The sequence below is a fragment of the Heptranchias perlo genome, chromosome 9, assembly GCF_035084215.1.
Source record: "Heptranchias perlo isolate sHepPer1 chromosome 9, sHepPer1.hap1, whole genome shotgun sequence".
In the NCBI taxonomy this organism is placed as follows: Eukaryota; Metazoa; Chordata; class Chondrichthyes; order Hexanchiformes; family Hexanchidae; genus Heptranchias; species Heptranchias perlo.
Genome location: NC_090333.1, coordinates 28484148 through 28506197, shown reverse-complemented (window position 1 = coordinate 28506197; position 22050 = coordinate 28484148). Strand labels below are relative to the sequence as shown.

The 22050-nt window shown below is 43.6% G+C and overlaps 1 protein-coding gene across 1 annotated transcript in view; it reads right to left on the bottom strand.

Moving 5' to 3' along the window:
• Positions 1-2072: 2072 nt before the first annotated feature.
• The window catches only part of LOC137325232 (BTB/POZ domain-containing protein 19-like), a 182818-nt gene continuing 162840 nt past the window's right edge, over positions 2073-22050 (bottom strand). The window contains exons 6-8 of the mRNA XM_067990087.1: positions 21516-21647; positions 18734-18859; positions 2073-9609 (exon numbers count right to left, since the gene is read on the bottom strand). Coding sequence (XP_067846188.1) covers positions 9475-9609; positions 18734-18859; positions 21516-21647 — 393 coding nt within the window. The 3' untranslated portion in view covers positions 2073-9474. The remainder of the gene's footprint in view (positions 9610-18733; positions 18860-21515; positions 21648-22050) is intronic.

Below are 22050 nucleotides of genomic sequence, written 5' to 3'. Positions count from 1 at the left end.
GAGTAAACACAGGGATCTGGTTCTGCCTATTTGTACTCTGGGTGTCCATATTACACAGTGTAGTCCAGCATTCCTACAGAGACTGGTACCCTCTGTCAAATATAAATATACTTTTACATGAATAGGTTTTTTTTTTGTTCTTGTTTGGGACACCGACTTCTGTCCACCCCTGTCCCCCTGGTGGTAGCTGCCAGTCTTCATAGATGTTCTGGGCTCCATCTTGTGACCAGCATCAAGAAATTGAATAGTTTGCACTTTTCCAGTGGTTCGTTGAGTGATTTTTCAGGTCTAAGCTTCTGCACATCTTCCCTACTGAGAGATCTATTCTTTCAATAAAGAAAACAGAGGCCAAAATAAGGAGCATAGAATAGAGTGTCGAAGCCCACTGTTATTCCCCGATTAGCAAAGTTGGTTCTATAATTAAAGTGGAAACACTTGTCACCGGCTGCCTGCATTTACTCTGTTGGAACAGGTAGCCTTAACTGGACGGTAGCTTTATCGATCTGTTCTTTTCCTGAGTCGGTGGTGTTGGATAATCCTTATCCTTTTAATAATGGATTTATAAAAGCTAGAGACGGCAATATGTCTGACAATTAATTATTTATTATTAATTTTTCAAAACATTCATCTTAAGACTACATACACAGCAGTACACGCCAATCCTACGTCCAGAAAACTCATGTGTAAAGAATTTCCCAGGAATGGTGAGCAATGCCTGTCCAGGCCATTCACAGTACCTCTCCTTGAAGGTGGCTAAAGATCCTAACTGAGTTTTGCTTTGTATCCCTCTTATATACCATTTTAAAAACAAGCATGCATTAGTTAATTCTTGCTGAGTTTAACTTTGTTGGACATCTTATAACCCTTAGGTCATCAAACAGATTGCTGAACATACAACTATAGGATCAAGTGTAATGCCTTCTAAAATAATGAAACACAATCATTACCAGGAACACAAAATAGCTGCCACATCAAAAGGACCTGAAGGTGATACACACACACAGAAACAAAGGCTTTTCAACTGAACGTGACATCAGTGACACTGTGAAATCTGAGACTTAAATTACTACATGATCAGAAATTCAATATTCTCTTATTTTCATTTAAGGTATTTATTTAGTTGCGTTGTAATTTTCTCCCTGTCTATCACTCACACGATTGTCATTCTGCTCTGCTTTCTGTCCAGTCACTTTTGTTCTAACATCAATTTGGCTGTTTTCATTAAAGAAAAAAGGAAAGTCTATGGGGTGTAAGTCCTGTTCAAAGTACTCCTCCTGGGTATCTCTGAAAAATAGAGAAAAATCTTACGTGTCATACAATTTCCTTGTTTCATTTTAGGCTTCACCAAGATTGTAAATATCTTGGATTGGCTCCAATCAATAACAGCAACAATAACTTACATTTATATAGCACCTTCAACGTGGAAAAACATCCCAAGATGCTTCAGAGAAGTGAATTTCCATGGCCGATCGAAAGTCATTGAATGACTACGGGAGTGAGATTTATCCAATCCCAGAAAACAATCTGCCAGCTGAATGTGCAGCACTACACTTAACATAAGGAATAGGAGCAGGAGTAGGCCATACGGTCCCTCGAGCCTGCTCCACCATTCAATAAGATCATGGCTGATCTTCGACCTCAAATTTCCCGACCAATCCCCATTAAGTGTCATCTTTGCTCAGTGGTGGCACTCTCACCTCTAAGTCAGAAAGTCATGGGTCCAAAACAAACTCCAGTTGACCATGTAACCTAGACTGACAGTCACAAGTGGTGGTCCGGCCGATGAGTATCCTGTAGGTGAGTTCCTCTTCATTTGTGAGGAACAGGGGTGCTCCTCCAGCCGCCACGACACAGCCTGTGACGTCAATGCTCCGGATCTCCCCCACTTCACAGATCGGGTCCCCCCAGGAACCTACCTTCCACCGGCCAGGAGGCCGGCTGGGCCACTTGATATCACGCCGGCATTAATGATGAATCCATAACATTTGGGCAGCAACAAAGCTGAAAGTGTGGGCACCCATCCCCCCCCACCACCACCACAATCGCAAACAAAACAAAGTAAACCAGACCAATGAGGTAAAAACATAATTTATTCAATAATCTGAATATAAAATTCAGTGATAATTTGTAACACTACAAAAATGGAACACACAGTGCAACCTCTCCCTGTACAATTTATTTTACATTTTAAATATTTTGCAGGTGCTTGAGTCTCCCAAGCAATATAAATTATAATGAAGTGTTGTTTCTGAAACCATCTGTAATATAAACAGCTGGAAAAGAATTGAGAAGACAAAAACTATGAACAAAAGGAAGGTTGGAGGATTTTTAAAAAAACAAGGGTGAGTAGAGGACCAAGTTTTGTAGCTACATACATTTACGCAAATCAGGGTTCTGTGATGTGTAGATTCCCCAATGGCATTTTAACCATCGATTGATAGGGGGGCCCACCACTGGCGCCTTACTCTGTGAAATCTGGTCTGCAGGAATAAGAATCCCGGTAAGGTAGGTGTCAAACTTTCCTTTGTGGGTACAGAAAAGCAGGAATGCTGCTCCAGGACCCACAAGTCGGAACCTCTGCTGACCTGAGCTCCCACCCATAAGACACTGTCAACTGCCTCCCACCCCCAAACGTGACTTATCTGATTGTCGATCTTCAACTGGCAGCATCTGGCCAACTGCCTCTTTCCGCCCATTTCGGGTGGGCAGCTGGCCAGTGAGATGTAAACGAGGCATCGCGGTTAAAATTGGCTTGGCCTAATGCTGTTGCCACCAGGCAGGCTGCCCACTCGCTCAGCCAGCTTCCAGCCAATTCCTTCCTAGATCACTTGAATGGTATGAGAGTCATTGGGATATTTTTAACCAAAATTAAAACTGATGGTGTCACATGACTTATTTGACACAATTACCAGTTTGGGGCATGATGGGATATGAGAAATAATCTTGATGCTCAATGTGGAAAGCTCATTGGTTGCATTTCCCACACTTGCCTCAGTAAGTCATTTTCCAGTGTTCCTCCTCCCCAAAAACTGAGATTACAATAGTCTGATCCCTTTTGCCGTTGGCCCCCACCTCAGTCTTATTAATTTATTATTGCCAAAACAATGACAATGGCTGCACTTCCAAAATAAAGTAATTCATTGGCTGTGAAATGCTTTGGGATGTCCTCAGGACTTGAAAAGCGATATATAAATGCAATTTCCATCTTTCTTTTTTCTTACCTATTCACCAAGAGGATTTGAAACTAGTTTACACAACAGCAACAAAATGATTTTCATATCAAAAAAGTATTTGAAAATATCACAAGCTTTCTTATGCTTTCATAGAATCATAGAAGGTTACAGCACGGAAGGAGGCCATTCGGCCCATCAAGTCTGCACCGGCTCTATGCGTGAGCAATCCAGCTAGACCCACTTCCCCCCCTCCCCTCACTATCCCCTGTAGCCCGACAATTTTTTTCATTTCAAGTACTCATTCAGTTCCCTTTTGAAGGCCATGATCGAATCTACCTCCACCACTCCCTCGGGCAGTGCATTCCAGATCCTAACCACTCGCTGTGTAAAAGAGTTTTTCCTCATATCACCTTTGGTTCTTTTGCCAATCTAATTAAATCTATGTCCTTTGGTTCTTGACCCTTCTGCCAATGGGAACAGTTTCTCTCTATCTACTCTGTCTAGACCCTTCATGATTTTGAACACCTCTATGAAATCTCCTCTCAACCTTCTCTGTTCCAAGGAGAATAATCCCAGCTTCTCCAGTCTATCTACGTAATATAAGTCCCTCATCCCTGGAATCAATCTAGTAAATCTCCTCTCCACCCTCTCTAAGGCATTCATGTCCTTCCTAAAGTGTGGTGCCCAGAACTGGACACAATACTCCAGTTATGGCCGAACCAGTGTTTTATAAAGGTTCATCATGACTTTCTTGCTTTTGTACTCTATGCCTCTATTTATATAGCCCAGGACCCCATATGCTTTTTTAACCACTTTCTCAACCTGCCCTGCCATCTTCAACGATTTGCGCACAAAACCCCCCAGATCTCTCGGTTCCTGTACCCCTTTTAGAATTGTGCCCTCTAGTTTATATTGCCTCTCCTCATTTGTCCTACTGAAATGCATCACCTCGCATTTTTCCGCATTAAACTTCATCTGCCACATGTCCGCCCATGCCACCAGAGTGTCTATATCCTCTAGAAGTCTATCACTAGTTTCCTCATTGTTCACTACCCTTCCAAGTTTTGTGTCATCTGCAAATTTGGAAATTGTGCCCTGTACCCCCAAGTCCAAGTAATTAATATATATCAAGAAAAGCAGTGGTCCCAGCACCGACCCCTGGGGAACACCACTGCACGCCTCCCTCCAGTCTGAAAAACAACTATTCACCATTACTGTCATCTAGCCAATTCTGTATACGTGTTGCTATTGCCCCCTTTATTCCATGGGCCGCAATCTTAATAGCAAGCCTACCATGTGGCACTTAATCAAATGCTTTTTGAAAATCCATATACACCACATCAACTGCATTGCCCTCATCTACCCTCTCTGTTACCTCATCAAAAAACTCTGTCAAGTTGGTTAAACACGATTTGCCTTTAACAAATCTGTGCTGGCTTTCCCTAATCAATCCACACTCGTCCAAGTGACTGTTAATTCTGTCCCGAATTATCGTTTCCAAAAGTTTCCCCACCACTGTGGTTAAACTTACTGGCCTATTGTTGCTGGGTTTATCTTTAAACCCTTTTTTGAACAAGGATGTAACATTTGCAATTCTCCAGTTCTCTGGCACCACCCCCGTATCCAAGGATGTCTGAAATTTCCTCCCTTACTTCCCTCAGCATCCTAGGGTGCATCCCATCTGGACCAAGTGACTTATCTATTTCTAGTACCTCTTCTTTCTCAATTTTTAGCCCATCCAGTATCTTAACTATATCTTCCCTCACTGAGACTCTGGCAGTATCTTCTTCCTTGGTAAAGACTGATGCAAAGTATTCATTTAATACCTCAGTCATGCCCAATGCTTCCATGAATAGATCTCCTTTATGGTCCCTAATCGGCCCCACCCCTCCTCTTACTACCCATTTACTGTTAACATGTCTGTAGAAGACTTTTGGATTCCCTTTTATGTTGGCCGCCAGTCTATTCTCATACTCTCTCTTTGCCCCTCTTATTTCCTTTTTCACTTCGCCTATGAACTTTCTATATTCTGCCTGGTTCTCACTTGTGCTATCAACCTGACACCTGTCATATGCCGCTTTTTTCCGCTTCATCTTATTCTCTATCTCCTTTGTCATCCAGGGAGCTCTGGCTTTAGTTGCCCGAACTTTCTCCCTCGTTGAAAGGTACCTTGTCTGTACCTGAATCATCTCCTCTTTAAAGGCCGCCCACTGTTCAATCATAGTTTTGCCTGCTAATCTATGATTCCACTTTATCTGGGCCAGATCTGTTCTCATCCCACTGAAATTGGCCCTCCTCCAATTGAGTATTTTTACTTTAGAGTGGTCAGAGTCCTTTTCCATAGCTATTCTAAACCTTATGATACTATGATCACTGCTCCCTAAATACTCCCCCACTGACACTTGCTCCACTTGGCCCGTCTCATACCCTAGAACCAATGCATCCTTGCTCGTTGGGCCAGAAACGTACTTGAGAAAGTTAACCTGAACACATTTCAAAAATTCCTCCCCTTCTTTGCCCCTTATATTATTGTTATCCCAGTCTATATTAGGATAGTTGAAATCCCCTGTTATCACTTCAATTAAAAATCCTTACAAAAAAGCAGCACAAAATAACAATAATAGTACAGTACCTATGTTATTCGTACCACAAATCAGGAGTGTGAACAATTTACTGTGAGACAACAAATTAAAACTGTTAGTGCATGTAAAACTGCTAATGACTGAACCTCAAGTTGTGGAATCAGACAAATCCCATGGAATTCCTAGTGAACACCAGGGTTTAATTTCTTCTGATAGTGCACTGGTTAATGTGTTTGTGTAATTCCTTTGTGCATTATTTTAATATTGCCAATAATCTGTGAATGATTGAGATAAAATAGTACACAAAAGAATTTAATAGAAATGCATTAACCAGTGTACTACCCACAACTACTTACATTTATACAGTGCCATTAACTGAGCAAAATATTTCAAAGTTCTTCACAGTTTCAAAAACTGACCCCAGCAGGAGTAGGAGGGGAATTAAAGAAACAGACTGAAACACAGTGAAGAGGTAGGTTTTGTAAGGAGGAGTTTTGGAAGGAAGAAGGTGGAGAGATTTGGGAAGAGTTCCAGAGTATGGGGGCAAGATGGCTGAAAGCTTCGCTACTGATGGTAGACTGTAGGGAAGAGGGAACACACAGATGGAAAAGCAAAGGATGTGAACAGTGTTGTAGGGCTAGAGGAGGTCGCTGAGGTAGGAAGGAGCGAGGTCATGGAGGGAATTGTAGATCAGGATGTGGATTTTGAAGTCAATGTGCTGAAAGATGAGGAGTCATTGAAGGTTGGTGAGGATACCAGAGGAAATCAAACCCCTATAAGATGTATTTGCACTAGCTAACTCTATATTTTCAGTTGATAAACAAAACAGGGCAGTTATTGGACCCAAATCCAGAAATGTACATTGGGAAATGTGGTCTGCTGGTTCATATGCACAATCACCCTAAACTGACTAGGTCTGTAATTGGTAAAACCTGGAGAAATTGGCAACAAAGAACAGTCTTCACCAACAACTTCACTCATGTTGACTTTTATAATGATTTTTTCCCTTTGTTCCCTCTTCCTTTTGTTCGATTTCCCATTAAATGCTGTTCATCTGTAATATCCTCCAGTTTTGACAAAGGGTCGACACTCAAAATATTGGTCTGGATCTTGCTGTAAAAATAACAGCATGTTAACGATGGACGCCATTATTAATGTGCAAATTGGCCAGCCAGTTGAGGGGATTCAGAGATATATCATAAGTTACTAATCTCCAGAACTTGTTGCTCGATTTACACCGCTCCGCTATTTGCTTCGCCAAACGGCATCTCACCCTTAGCCTCCCCGTTATTTTTAAGAACTTGCTGGATTTGCACATTGATTGGCCATTAAACTCGCCACAGAAAGTTAAGTCTGGTAACTATGAGCCAACTTGATAATTTTTAATGCAATGCCAAGAAACTGAAAAATTTAAACTCTGGCGTCTCATTCCTTCAGGTGGTAAATTGTTCTCAAGAGATTTTTAAAATGTCAAATTTTAATTTTTTTTCTTACTTTTCCTTTATGTCTCTTTTTTTCTCTCTCTCTTAATCCAATCTTTCTTTCCCTCTCTTTATGTACCTGATTTGACTCTAATTCGCCCACTCTAATTCACCCCCCTCTCAGTTGTTCCTCTGTTTCTTTTTCAATCCTTAAATCTCATTGCTTAAGGAGATACACAGTTGGTCCCACCATTCACTGAGGTCTCAGATGCCCTGTTGTCTTCGCCACGCTGTTACCAGCTCGCACTTCCAGCAAGTTACAGCACAAAAAAAATTTGAGCTGAAGGGTGCAAAAAGAAGTCTAATTAAGAGGGCAGCCGCGAGATGCCCCACTCCAGCAAGATCCAGCCCATTAACTCCCCACACATGCTGCCTGTCCTGCTGAGTGTTTCCAAGCATTTTCTATTTTTTTTGAAGTTTTAGTCTCATGGTTTATGCTGTTATCTGATCCCCTACCCCTATACAACCTTGAGCCACCCTGCCAGCTGTTGTTTGTTCTTTAAGGTTTTATATAGCAACTCATCTGTTCAGAGGTCTGACGTAAGCACAATGGATGCACTTTGTTTTATTTCACCTTTGCTCCCCCCCTCCCCTTAAGAAGACCTCTTGCTGGTATGTGCCCTGCTCAAAGTGGCAGACTTGCGCTATTATTCTTTAAGGCCATCATGAGCTTCAGTTTCTATGGAGTGAGCAAGTCACATCAGATTTTCTCCTCCCCGTTTGCTGCCTGGTTCCTAGGTCTATAATTATTCATGATGAGGCACTGTTAAAATGCTATACAAAGTAACAAACATAAACAATTAGAAAATCTATTGCATTCCCACACTTACAAAGTGCTGGTCATTCTCTGGTTGATATACTCCTAGAGTTCATTAGTCTATCTCTGACTCACAGTACTATGTACACAGTGAGGTCCAAAAAAGTAAATGCCATGAAGTTAGTCCACAATGATTACAAATATTATATGAGTGAAATGGACAAAATACTGTCCAACCTGCTTTAGGTTCAGAGAGTTCAGTTCTAACACTCTGATTTGACATGGAGAGAGGACCTTTTAGGATGTTGCTTGGGGTCTGAGTGTTACACCAGAGCAATTTACAATAAGTAAAACTGACACAAATCCTTACAGAACTGCATACTTTGGCCTTCTCCTTGATCTTTAAAAATTAATTACCTACTAATAAAAGCAGGTACTCCTGTGTCTTATGTCCTGTTATATCACTCAGCCCTTGTGCACTCGTTCATTGTTCCTGTTCTATATCCTCAATTTATTTCAATTACTTTTCTCTTCAATTAAAACTTTACTTTGATTATTAAGACCATGGATGTTCACATTAGGAAATTAAGCTATTTCTCACTGTTTGCAGTGCAATATCAGTAGAAAGCACTTGCTAATTATGTAAAGCACATCAAGATGTTTTTATATTGGCAGGATAGTGTTGGGAGACAGATGCTAAAGTGTAGTCCCACAACCTATAAATGCCAATTTCTGTTTTACTTTTGCAGTACATCGGCAGTCCTTATTTAACCAATAGGATGAAGGCCTCTGTTGGCAGCTCTCTGGGTCACGTAAAGCCGGATGCTGGACACCTTTGGAGACAGAGTTCACATCTTTTATATGGTGACAGCAGAATCTGGTCATTCTAGGTAATGATGCCTTTGCATTGCACCCAAGAATTAACTTTAATTTTAAAATCAGAAGATCACTCTCTACTATGCCATTTTCACACCTGCCATTCTTGCGGCCTGTCTGAGTGCACCTACCAATTTAGAGCCAAGTAGCTTTGAATTTTGAGAAATTTTGTGCCATGGATTCACGGCCTCTAGACTGGTTCAGACTGCCACAAGCTAATTTTATTTAGAATGCTTACGGACAATAGAAAGAAGAACATTTCAACCAAGGGTCTAGAGGTAAATGGACGGTATTCCAACTGTCTAAGTCACCCAGTCCTGTTTGTACCTTCTATTTATATAACTACACATCTGTGTGGCTTTCCTTAGTTTTCAAAATATGAAACTGGCCTTATGTAAAGCACAGCACAGCTGCAATCAGATTAGTCCAAAAAAACACATATTGTTTGTAGAAACTAGGTGGTATACAAGCCCTGTGTAAGGACCCATACCATGTTTCATGACATCCTAGTTTCATTCAGTTCAATATAGATCATGCCTGTTGGTGAATCCTCTTCATATAAGTTTAGGGTACAAGGTCCGAGAACTATTTTCTGGTTTTGACCTTTATTTGTGGTAAAGGTTGAGGTACTTGTGATGGTCTCGAGATCGAGTGCCTTTCCGTCTCCGAAGCAGATGGACTGCGCTCCCACTTGATTTCTTTAATGCATGAAACTTCCACACTTCAGCTATCTTGTCCACCTACGAGGTTGAAAGGAAAACAGGAGACTTTCAACTGACTGCCTTTCAAAAAATAAAAGCAATTGTCCCCCCTATCTGGGCTCCGCACTCCGTGCGAAGGTTTTGTGCCATTGCTGTAAGAGGTGCTCAAGGATTGTCTGTGTGTGATTTTCTCTTCTACCTGTGGGGAAGTGTGTAAGAATATAGGTATTTACATTATTCTAATACAGAACAGCTGATCTAGACAGAATTGGTTTAAACTGTGTGCTTTCAAATTCTATCTTTTGGTCACAATGACGCTGATAACATTGGAGAGGGTGAATTTCAGGGCCGAAGACATTGGGCCCGATATTCCGATATTAGGAGGGAGGTGGGTTGCCAGCGAGGGGTCGACTGTGCGTGTGGGTAACCCGCCCAGTAAAATCGGTGGGCTCCCCACACGATCGTAAGTAAATTGAAACCACTTACCTTGGCTTCCGGGTTTTGCGCTGGAAAGCTGCGCAGCGGGCAGACTGCGCACCCGCATCACAGGCTGTCAGCTGGAGGAGCCCTGTTTAAAGGGTCGGTCCTCCACTGACTGATGCTGCAGAAAGGAGCCAAAATTACAGCATGGAGCAGCCCAGGGGGAAGGCTGCTCCCAGGTTTAATGATGCCTCACTCCAGGTCCTACTGGATGGGGTGAGGAGAAGGGGGAGGACAGAGATCTTCTCCCCGGCGGACAGGAGGAAATGGCCTGCCTCTGCCACCATGAAGGCCTGGCTCGAGGTGGCAGAGGAGGTCACCCGTACCACCAACATATCACACACCTGCATACAGTGCAGGAGGCGCTTCAATGACCTAAGTAGGTCAGCCGAAGTGAGTGCACTTACTCATTCCCCTACCGTCTGCCACATCACCGCCCCCACCCCACATCTCGTCCTGTACTTACTACACTACTCTATCACATCACTCCTCACACCCACTCAAAGCTCATCCTCATCTTACCCGCACTTACTCTCATCCCACCAATCCTCATACAATCTCATGACTCTATCTCATACTCACCCTCTCATGCATCTCTTTCACGGTCAGCCTCACCCCACCTGCCACTACCTGTGCTGCAGCCACAGGGCATGCATCACATATGTGTAGTAGGAATCGTAAGGCAAACGTTTCGTGAGCATGAAGAGGACGCACAAGGGCGTTTGAGGGTTTGTCATGGTTTTTACTTATATTTGATTTCTGATCAACTCACATTACATATTATATTGTCACCACTACTACCACGTCTTGGCCATTCTTGACTGGCTTGTGCAATAATGCCCTTTCATGAGGTTCTCCATGAACACCCTTGATGCCACCCATTGGGTCACCCTACAGTGGGTGTATGTGTAGTTGCACGACTACTTTGTACAGGTGCCTGTTACGCAGCACTGTGTTGTGTTGCTCCACGTGGCAGAGGTGGACGGCATGCCTGGCGAGGCTGGTGATGTTGGTCATCCTCCAATGGAGTGATGAATGCAGTAATGGAACCCTCCCCACCCCCATCCTGACGGTGTGAGTGTGAGGGGGTCCACAAAGTAGGTAAATGTGTTTGGACAGCAGAGTTTAGAGTATGATTTAATAATTTGGAGTGTGGAGACAACGGTGTAGCAGGCAAAACTTTGTCTGAGGTGACAGAGTGCCCTGCTGCAATGAATGAGGGTTTACCCCACACCTGTTAAATGGACCTTTGCAGCTGCCACTGGCTGCTGGCTGCAACACGTCTGTTTAAACAGGGAGTGTTTACCCCAGCACGGGAAACACGCTCTGGGTAGTCCAAAATCCGAATCCTCCTAAAATCTCCAACTAATGAGGTCTGTAAATGACCTGAAGTACCCAGGTAATGATCTCAAGTGGGATCCTGCTGGCTTTGATTGCTGGTGGGAGTCCCGCATGCAGGGGCTGCGGCGCACCGATTTGCGTCATTGGGGAACCCGGAAGTGGGCGGGTTGGAGCCGGGCTCCGGACCCGCTCCGGGAATCCCCAATTTTAGGAGCCCCCCCCCCGCCACGAACGCACCCGCTCGGCCAACCGAAAATTGATCCCATTGTACTGTAAGGATAGGCACATATAGATTATTAAATAAATAAGCTAGTTCGCATTAATGATATAATATGGAGATAACAGGGTTGTTGGAACAGGCTTTTGAAAAACAGGCTTTTTCTCAGTGCGAAGGGAGTGTAAAAGAAGGAAATTGCTGCAGTATAAATAAAGGAACAGGTTCCTTTTGCTATAGAAATTGCAAGAGATAAGACATCAAAGGCTTGTACAACAAAGGCTTTAATTCAGCAAGAGCAAAGGTAGGAAGCAAATGTACAATGTAACAGAACATAAGGCCCCCCATCATTGTCCAGCAATCTGTTCAATGATCTAGGGGTCATAAAACACCCAGTGGAGTTGAATCCAGCAAGAATTAGACAATGAAAGAAAATGCTATCAAAAGAAATACAACATTTCACTCAGTAGGAAGTTTTGACAACTTCAAAACGAGGTAGTATTAACAGGCTTGGATAAGCCATATTCACGATTCCTACTAAAGTCCTCCACACATAAGTTTTAGACGTAAGGCTAATGTGTACGATTATTATGAAGTTTTAAGATGAATGTTTTGAAACAATAATAAATTAAGTTAATTGTCAGACATTTAACTGTCTCTAGTTTTTCAAATCTGGTAAAGGATAAGGAATTATCCAACAAGGTGTTATTGCCTGCACTCTGTATCTCTCCCCATTGGTCTGGCTTAGATTGGAAAGGCATTGTGTGGGGAATATCAAGGGAGTAAAGCCCACATCCTTCCACTGTTAGTGTAGCACATTAACAGGCATATCAACAGGCCACCAATGTATAAAGAGGTTCTTGTAATTAAACTTCCTATCCTAAGTTCCATGAGACCAGATACTAATCAGTATGCAATATTTAACCTTGGATTCCAGAAGCTAAATTCAATTTTCTTGTCCCCCCCAAAGTATCTACCATACCAGGTTTGTTCAGAAGATACCCATCTAGTCCTTCTCCCCATCATGTATTAAAAAAACATTATTTGACATATGAAGAAAGGTTTAAAGAATTAGAAACATAAATAGAAAATGCTGGAAATAGATAGCAGATCATTCAGCACCTGTAAAAAGAAAAGACAAATTAACATTTCAGGTATAATCCTTTGTCAGAACTAAAGAATTAATCGTGTTCCTGGTAGAAGATGAAAGACTAACTGGAAACATAATCTAAGTTTTTAAAATCATGAAAAGGTGGATGGAAAATTTTTGGTGCTAAAATAGGAGATTGTAAACCTTGAGCTAAACATAATCACTTCACACTTAAGAGCAGTAAACATATGGAACATACTACCATAGGCAGTAAATGCAAATTTGGTTGAAGCATTCCAAAAGGAAATGCAAAGATTCCAAATTCAGTGCAGATCAAAGGAAATAGAAATGGTATGAGAAATTCCTGAACATGGACTTCCAGGATAAGCTAAGCACTTACCTGTTCCTGTCTACTTATTTAGTTGTTCCTCTTTGTTATGAGGTTAAATTTATTCCCTTCAGTTTCATAACTTGCTCAGTTTGGTTCAACTTTGTTTAAATTTAGCTCACAAAGGATTAATTCCGCAACATACAGCCTCCAGGAATGCAAATTTGAATTCACATGAAACTGCTGTCCAGAATGGTGGCAACACATCAGCTTGAGACAAAGGAGGTTTATTAAAGACATTCTAGAATATATTCACACATGGTATGTTGAAATGACTTCATTCATGTGAACTTAGTGGGGGTTGGCTATTTGAGATCCAGATCAGGAGGGCAGTGCATTCAAGTGGCTAATCACTGGGTATGGAGAGATAGGGGAGGGGGGTCAGCATCAGCCTTTGACTTCCTGTCCAGCTAAAAAAGACAAAAATCTGGTAAGGAGAAAGCAAAAACTCCGTGATTAAGTGTAGTGCTGACTAGTTAGAGAGAAATTTCTAGTCAAAAAAGTTTATTTAGCCCGCTATTGTGGATAGTGAGGTGTACTTTGTCATTTTATATGCTATGAGGAGCATTGCTAAATAGATTAAAATTCATAGTAAATTTTGTTGTGTTCATTCACATATATGCAAAATAAATCAGCCTGCTGGTTTATAATTAGCTTCATCTCACTAAGTGTGTATCGGTCCATCTTCTAGAAGATAGGAGAAATGCACATGTGGGAAAGTACGAGATTATGATATCCGGCTCACATAACATGGAGTTTCATTGTTACTGCCCCCGGGTCACGATATAGCATAACTAGATATTGGACAGTATAAACTCCTGATTGTAATGGACATGGGGTCTATTTATGTGAAAGACCACTGATACTGAGCCCAAGAATATGTCTGGTGCAAACCCAAAATTTGTAACAGAACCAATTGCATGTGATGTAGGCCAAGCATACAAATGTCCTTTCATACAAGTACAAAAGTGCCAAAACACAGCTGTGATATTTTATCAAGACGCTATGGTGACCCTTTAAATCAAGTGCTCTCATCAGCATCCGACAGTAAATCACGTTAAACACAGCTCTATGTTATGCAGAGACTGTAATTAGTGTGACGTCATTTTGACGGCCATTAAAATTACAGGCTGCCAACAATAGAATAATTACACCTACAGTTTACTGGTGGGGCGGGGGGTTGTTGCATGCACTGCCTTTTTAAACAAGTACAATTCTGTTACAATAAGAGTTGCCTGAAGGCCTTACTCTCAGGTTATGATCAAGCTTTCCCTGTATAATTTTTCTGTGCAATTTTTCCACTGTTCTGATAATTTTCCTCCATGTATTCCTGCAGATGCTTGTAAGTGAAAACACACAAAGCATGGATACAATTAAATTGCTCTGATATTTTGCTGAATAATAAAGAACAATCCATATGCTTAAACAGTACATGATGCCATGAGCTATGGAGGATTTTTTTCAAATTTGTATGTTCATCAAGTTACTGCTAGAAAATGTAACACTTGTCCATTTTGCACATCCATTTGAAACATCAAGCATAGGATCAGGAATAGGGCATTCAGCCCCTAGAGCCTGTTCTGCCTTTCAATTAGATCGTGGCTGATCTGCACCTCAACTCCACTTACCCGCCCTTGCTCCATATCTCTTGATACCCTTATCCAACAAAAATCTATCAATCTCAGTCTTGAAAATTTAAATTGACCCAAAATCCACAGCCTTTTGGGGGATAATTATAATTAGCTTCATCTCACTAGGTGTGTATCGGTCCACCTTCTAGAAGATAGGAGAAATGCACATGAGGGAAAGTACGAGATTATGCTATCCGGCTCACATAACGGAGTTTCATTGTTACTGCCCCCGGGTCATGATATAGCATAACTGGATATTGGACAGTATAAACTCCTGATTGTAAGGGACGTGGGGTCTATTTATGTGAAAGACCACTGATACTGAGCCCAAGAGTATGTCTAGTGCAGATTTCTGCTACCGTTTGTGTGAAAAAGTGCTTTGTGATTTCACTCCTAAATAGCCTAGCTCTAATTTTACGATTATTATCAATTTTGATTACTTTTTGGATCCGTGCATTAGCTTTTAGTGATTTGTGTACATGGACACCTAGTCCCTTTGCTCCTCCACAGCTCCTCTCTCACCATTAAGAAAATATTCTGATTTGTCTTCTCCCTCAACTGTGAAAATGGATGTAAAGTACTCATTTAACAAGTCTGCCATTTCCTTATTGTCCATTATAGTCTTGCTTACATCTGTCTTTAATGGGCCCTCATTCCCCTTTACTACTCTCTTTCCCTTAATATATTTGTAAAAACTTTTGCCGTTAGCTTTGATATCCCTTGAAAGATCTTTTCTCATAATTCCTTTTTGCACCTATTACTTTTTTGTATCCATTTCTTGTTTTTACAGCTCGACCAGTTTGCTGGATTTCCACTTTTCCTTGTATTTGTGCAAGCCTTTTCTTTTAGCTTGATGCTGTCTGTTGTCTCACTTGTTGACCATAACTACACAAATGCGCCTTTACCTCCTAGAGATCTGTATTGGTTACGTACTGGGAGGGGACAAGTGAGGGGAAATTTAGGAATCAAAAGAGAAAAGTCAAGCCACAGAGCAGTATAGTGATTTGGGCAAAGATAGGCAGACTGTGGCAGAAAAGGACAGAGAGTTTAATGGTAATAGTGCATCAGTGAATAAGGTAAAAGCAGGGAAAAATGGTAAAAAGTTAAAATTAAAGGTACTTTATCTGAATGCATGAAGCATTCGTAACGAGATAGATGAATTAGTTGCACAAATAGAGATAAATGGGTTTGATCTAATAGCCATTACAGAGACATGGTTGCAAGGTGACCAAGGTTGGAACTAAATATTCCAGGGTACTTGACGTTTCGAAAAGACAGACAGAATGGAAAAGGAGGGGGGACTGCCCTGATAATAAAGGATGACATAAAAGACAGTAGTGAGAAAGGATCTTGGCTCGGATGATCAGGAAGTAGAATCAGTATGAGTGGAAATAAGAAATAACAAGGGGCAGAAAACACTGGTGGGAGTAGTTTATAGGCCCCCTAACAGTAACAATACCATTGGACAGAGTATTAATCAAGAAATAATAGGAGCTTGTAACAAAGGTAATGCAATAATCATGGGGGACTTTAATCTTCATATAGACACTGGCTACGATCGATAGATCTTAAACTGACTCACAAACAGAAGCATACAGGTTGCTGTCAATTGAAATTTTCAACACTGAGATCGTTAAGATTTTTTATTGGGTAAGGATATGAAGGAAAATGGATCAAAGGAGGGTAAATGGAATTGATCAGCCATTATCTAATTGAATGGCGGAACAGGCTCGAGGGGTTGAATGGCCCACTCCTCTTCCTATGTTCCTGTGTTTCTATGATGTGAGCCAGCCACATCTGATGATGAATGGCTAACCAGTTGTGCATCAGATATGTTCACTTGAGGGAGCAAAAATGGGGGCCACACATGGGAATGATGAGGGTGGGAGAGAGTTATGGTTTTAGAGTCATAGAGAGTCATAGAGTTATACAGCACGGAGAGAGGCCCTTCGGCCCATCGTGTCCGCGCCGGCCATCAGCCCTGTCTACTCTAATCCCATATTCCAGCATTTGGTCCGTAGCCAGGAGGAGGAGGAAGGGAGGAGGACGGGGGGGAGAGGAGGAGGACGGGGGGAGAGAGGAGGAGGAGGAGGAGGAGGAGGGGGGAGAGGAGGGAGGGGGGAAGGGGGGAGAGGGGAAGGGGGGAGAGGAGGAGGGGGTGGAGGGAGGTGGGGAGGGGGTAGGGGGTGGTGGAGGGAGGTGGCGAAGAGAGGAGGGGGGGTGGAGGGAGGCGGGGAAGAGAGGAGGGAGGGTGGAGGGAGGGAGGGGAAGAGAGAGGGGAGAGGCAATAAGTTTAAGTGGATGCTCACATCCAAGCTCCCATCAAAAGAGGCACTGATGTTCAAAAAGATTACTGAATGGTAGCTGCAGCTGGGGATAAAGGGGTCAAAGGTGGAGGTTAAAGAGTGGCTGAGCAGATCAACAGTTGCAGAAGTTGCAGAATGGAAGACCAAAGGCTGGCCAGTTGGCAGTTTGAAAGTACAACTGTAAGTGACTTGGGGCAGATTTTTTCCAGGGACAGATGCAAAAGGAAGTGGGGTTGGAAGGGGCAGGTGATCAGGGTTACAAGGAAGTGTTCAGAGATGGTCTTTCTGTGATCAACGCCATGGAAGTAGAGTGACCACTTGAGATGCAAGGTCAAAGAGGTGAACATGGTGGGAGAGTTTATATGGGGGGAGAGGTTTAGGGAGGACAGGAGGAAGTGGAATCAGAGGAGAGGGGACAAGGTGAGTTGAGATGGAGATTAAAATCACCAAGGGTGATAAGACACTCAGTGCAGAGGCAGAGGAAAGAATGACGATATCTTGGTGAGAAACACGGTTTGGAGCTTGGAGGCAGTAGAGAATGAGGATTTTAAAGTAGAGGAGAGGAAGTGGAACAAGGTCAACTGCTCAAAGGAGAAGATACCAGAGGAATAGGGGTGAGACCAAGGTGTGACTTGCTGATAAGAAATTAAGTATGGAACAGCAATTTTCAAACTGCAGAATTCTGGGACTAGGAATGTTATAATTTCTAAACTATAGTTCTTTAATAAAAAACGGCTGCACTGATTTGCTTCAATTTATGAAGAAATCTTAAACTGAATTAAACTAAGATACTCAGGCTTGAACCCACACACTACCAAAAGCTGCATTTGTGAGTCATTCCACTGCAGTTCCTGGTCCCAGATGACATCAGAAAGCATCTTTTCTGCTCAGTGGGGGTTTCCAACTCTCAGTTCTGGAAGGGGCACTGCTGGAATCCTATGGAAACTGAATCAAGGAACCCAACACTTCTTTGGCTTTGTGTAAAGAATTTATTAATGGACCTTTAGTGCTAGGAAGGGACAGTACTTTCCTCCAGATGATTCTGGTTTTTTAAAACAATTATTTTTTTTTCTTTAAGATCACTCCACTTACAGAGTCCTCTGTGGGGCTTTGTTTAATATGCAATTCAGTGATGTAATCTGTTGTCAGGTGGTGTAGACCATGGGGTACCTCCTGGTGCTCTGTCTGCTTCTTTACAGTGCTGTCAATCTGATCAGGCAGGCTTCTTTTTTCAGTCTCTGCCAAATATTTGCTACATAAACAGACTAACCATAGTTTAGAGGCTAACATGGAACTTACACAGAACTCCACAGAGCAATTCTATAAATGGTAATATTGAAAACATTCGCTCCTAAAATAACTCATTACTAAGGACTTATCCTGGTATCAAAGTTTGCTTTAAAGTGCCATTATCTTCATGCATAAACTCAGCAAGCCATTCCAGAAGAGAATTTAATATATTTTAATGCTCTTGTGTTTTTCAAAAAGGCTTTACTGATCTGTAAACATGCTCAATAGATTTTGCAGTTTTGCATTGAATTATTGTTTGAGGAGGGTTTATGTCACTTTCACTGTGACCTGCCAGTAACACAACACCGTATTTGAAATGATTTATGTAATTTATTTATGTATGTAAACAAATAAATAAAGGTTTACCAAATGTTTTTTTTTTCATTAAGGTGCTGTCTCTTAAACATGCAGAAAAAGACTTACAGGAATGAAGTTATCTTTCTTGTTTTCAGCTTCTAGAGTTGTCAGTTCTACAGGGGTCAACAGAAAAAGCCGCAATTCGCGGACAACTTCCTTTGCAATTTCTGGCACTGACTTGTCCAGAACTACCTGTGTTGGGGGAAAAAATGGCAAGAGAGTATATTGATCAGTTAGTTCCAGGACCAAAACAGAATCTTTCTAATTTGATGGCCCTGCAACAGAGTGCGCAGCCATTCCAATTTTGTAATGTCATGGAATGCTACAGTGTAGAGTTCTTGGCCACTGCTGGGGAAACCGGGGCATTTATCCTGGTCCTAATGTTCTAAAACAGGGTGTCAAACTCAATTTACATAGTGGGCCCGATTTGACATTATGGCACTTAGCATGGGCCACATTCAGCAGAAGTTATTTGGACACACTGAGGTAGAAATTGGTTTGCGTTTCGCCCGTTTTTTGAGCGTAAAGCAGGTTCAATGTATACCAATTTCTGGGCACGAGGTCCCGCACCTAATCTGCGCTGGTGACATGGTTGCTGCCATATTGGCCCTCACTGTTATCAGGCTTATCTGGCAGCTGCATGAAATCAACGTTGGATCAATTTAAATATGCAAAGGATCCTGCGCCTGTTTCCGTTCGAGTGGGTTTCTGCTCCCACTCACCATGCTACTGCTCCCGGCTCTGCAGGAAATGCGGGGCCCCATGCCCAGACCACCCCATTCCATTCTCCAGTCCTCTCTCCCCCCATCCAAACTCCAATCCCCCCAACCCCTATTTCCCTCTCCACCCCGCCCAAGCCCCAATCCCCCGGCCACCAGTCCAGGGTCTCACTCTCTCCCCCCACCCGAGCTCCAAACACTCGACCTCCAATTCCGAGTCTCTGACCCCCAAGCCATCTCACGGCCCCTATTCGCCAGTCTCCTTTTCTCCCCGAAGACTCCATCCCCGACCCCTGGGGGTAATTTTTAAACCCATGAAGGGGCGCATTGGGGACAGGTGGGAAGGTAAAAATTGTAAAAATCTAAAACCTGACCCCAGCCCACCTCCAACCGGCCCACTTCCACTTTTAACAGAGGTGGGTCGAGGGGCAGGTCGGTCAGTAAAGGCTTCTAAGGAGTCTGCGGATCTCCATATTGACAGTTTTTTTATCTCTAACTCTTGGGGGCCGGGATTCCCGGGCCTTCTGCTTCACGCCACATAAGAGGAGGCGAGAAAGACAAGGGCAGCACATGGGAACAACACCATCCGCACGTTCCACTCCAAGTCACACACCATCCTGACTCGGAAATATATCACTGTCCCTTCATCGTCGCTGGGTCAAAATCCTGGAACTCCCTTCCTAACAGCACTGTGGGAGAACCTTCACCACACGGACTGCAGCGGTTCAAGGCGGCTCACCACCACCTTCTCAAGGGCAATTAGGGATGGGCAATAAATGCTGGCCTTGCCAGCGACGCCCACATCCCATGAACGAATAAAAAAAAGGCCCAGAGCAGGTGAGTGCGCCTTTATTGCACTGCTTGAGGGCCAGGAGGAGCAGGCGTGCTTCCTCTAGGCCCAACAAGCTCACCTGCCACGATCCCACACGCGTGATCAACTAACCCTCCCCCCCCGACCTCCAAACCCCCCCACGATCTCCAACCCCACCCCTCACAATCTCCGACCCCCCTCACAATCTCCGACCCCCCTCACAATCTCCGACCCCCCTCACAATCTCCGACTCCCCCAACATTCTCCAACCCCCTCAGATGATGCCCAAAGCCCCCTCTGATGACCGACCACTCCCCACACCCCCCCCCCCCTCACCCAATCTAAGACTTAACTGCTGGCATCCGCTCCCTGCCTGTGCTACCGTCCGGCTGACAGCCAACCTGTCAATCTGGCTGGCCTGTCGGGCGGGAAACCAACCAAAAAAAAACGTCCTTACGTCAAAATCGTACGGACATCCAGGAAACCCGTACTTCCGGGTTTCCCGTCATGAATTCCCCCCAACCCCGCCCTCTTCCCGGCTCCCAGTTAAAATTTACACCCTTGCCCCTGTCACCCTTTTCCTCTCTTCTCCTGCCCTGAGCCTCAATTTCCTGACCCCTAAACCCCCCCCCCACCCAAAGTCCCGATCCCCCCACCCCCCCCGGTGTCCCGACCCCTCAACTCCACTCCAGAATCCCAATCTCCTGCCCCATTGTCTCTGGTCACTCTCTCCCCTCTCCATCTCAGCCAGTTCCATTTCCAATCAAACCTAAGCGAGTGCTGACTCTGTGCTGGCGGGGGATGAGTTAGTTCCATGACAAAACTGAATCTTTCTAATTTGATGTCCCAGTGATGATGTCACGGAGTTGGGGAGGGGAGAGGGAGGGGGATCCGATGCTAGGCCTCAGAATTTAAGAGGCGCAGTTAGAAGCAGTGCCCGGAAGATTCAGGTCCCATTCCAGGAGACTCGGCACAACACAATGCAGGCTTGACACCCCTGCTCTACAAGTTAAGTCACTGAATGAAGCAGGTGTAAAGCACACCCCTTGACGGACTTGATGATTTACCTCTCTGCATCAAGAGTTCAGTGCAAATGCAATCTGATCCCGGTGACATTAACACTTTGAACTGTGCATCACTTATCCTTGCACTCACTTGTTTTCAAATTGAATATTGAACAGGAAAAATGCACACACGTAAATTATCTAGGGATTTGGATTTTAATATCATGCCAGATCTGCAGTACACAGAAATGTTTGTTTCTACAGGATACAATTAAGAGATAACATCAGAGGATCTAAGCCAAGCCAATACTTACTGAGTTAACGTGAGCCCATTCTCTGACAAAGTTAATTAAATCAGGCTCATCGATGGTGAGCAAGTCACTCTGCAGAATAGTAAGCAGGGCAGGGTCAGAAAGTTCATGGAAGCCTTGAGTCTTCACAATACTCTGAGGAGAGACCAGATGAATCACCTTATTAAAAATGACCGAATGGGCTTGATTTAACATGAAGCCGGGAAGAGAGCGGGGAGGGGGGAGTGTGAAGGACATTTTGGGGGGGGGGGGGGGGGGGGAACGGCATGCAGGATATGGGGGGGGGGAGGGGCATGGAGGACACAAGGTGGGGTGGGGCTGTGGAGAAGATTGCAGGCCGGGAGGTGATCAGATCAGAAGAACAGTTGGATATCAGAGGTCTGGTGGTGGGTCGGATATCGGGGGGGTGGTGGGGGGTTGGGTCATCAGGGTGGTCTCGGCTATCGTCGGGGGGGGGGGGGGGGGTCAGCTGATTGCGGGGGTTCGATCGTGGCAGGTAAGCTTATTGGGCCTAGAAGAAACTGCTGCCCCAACCTGG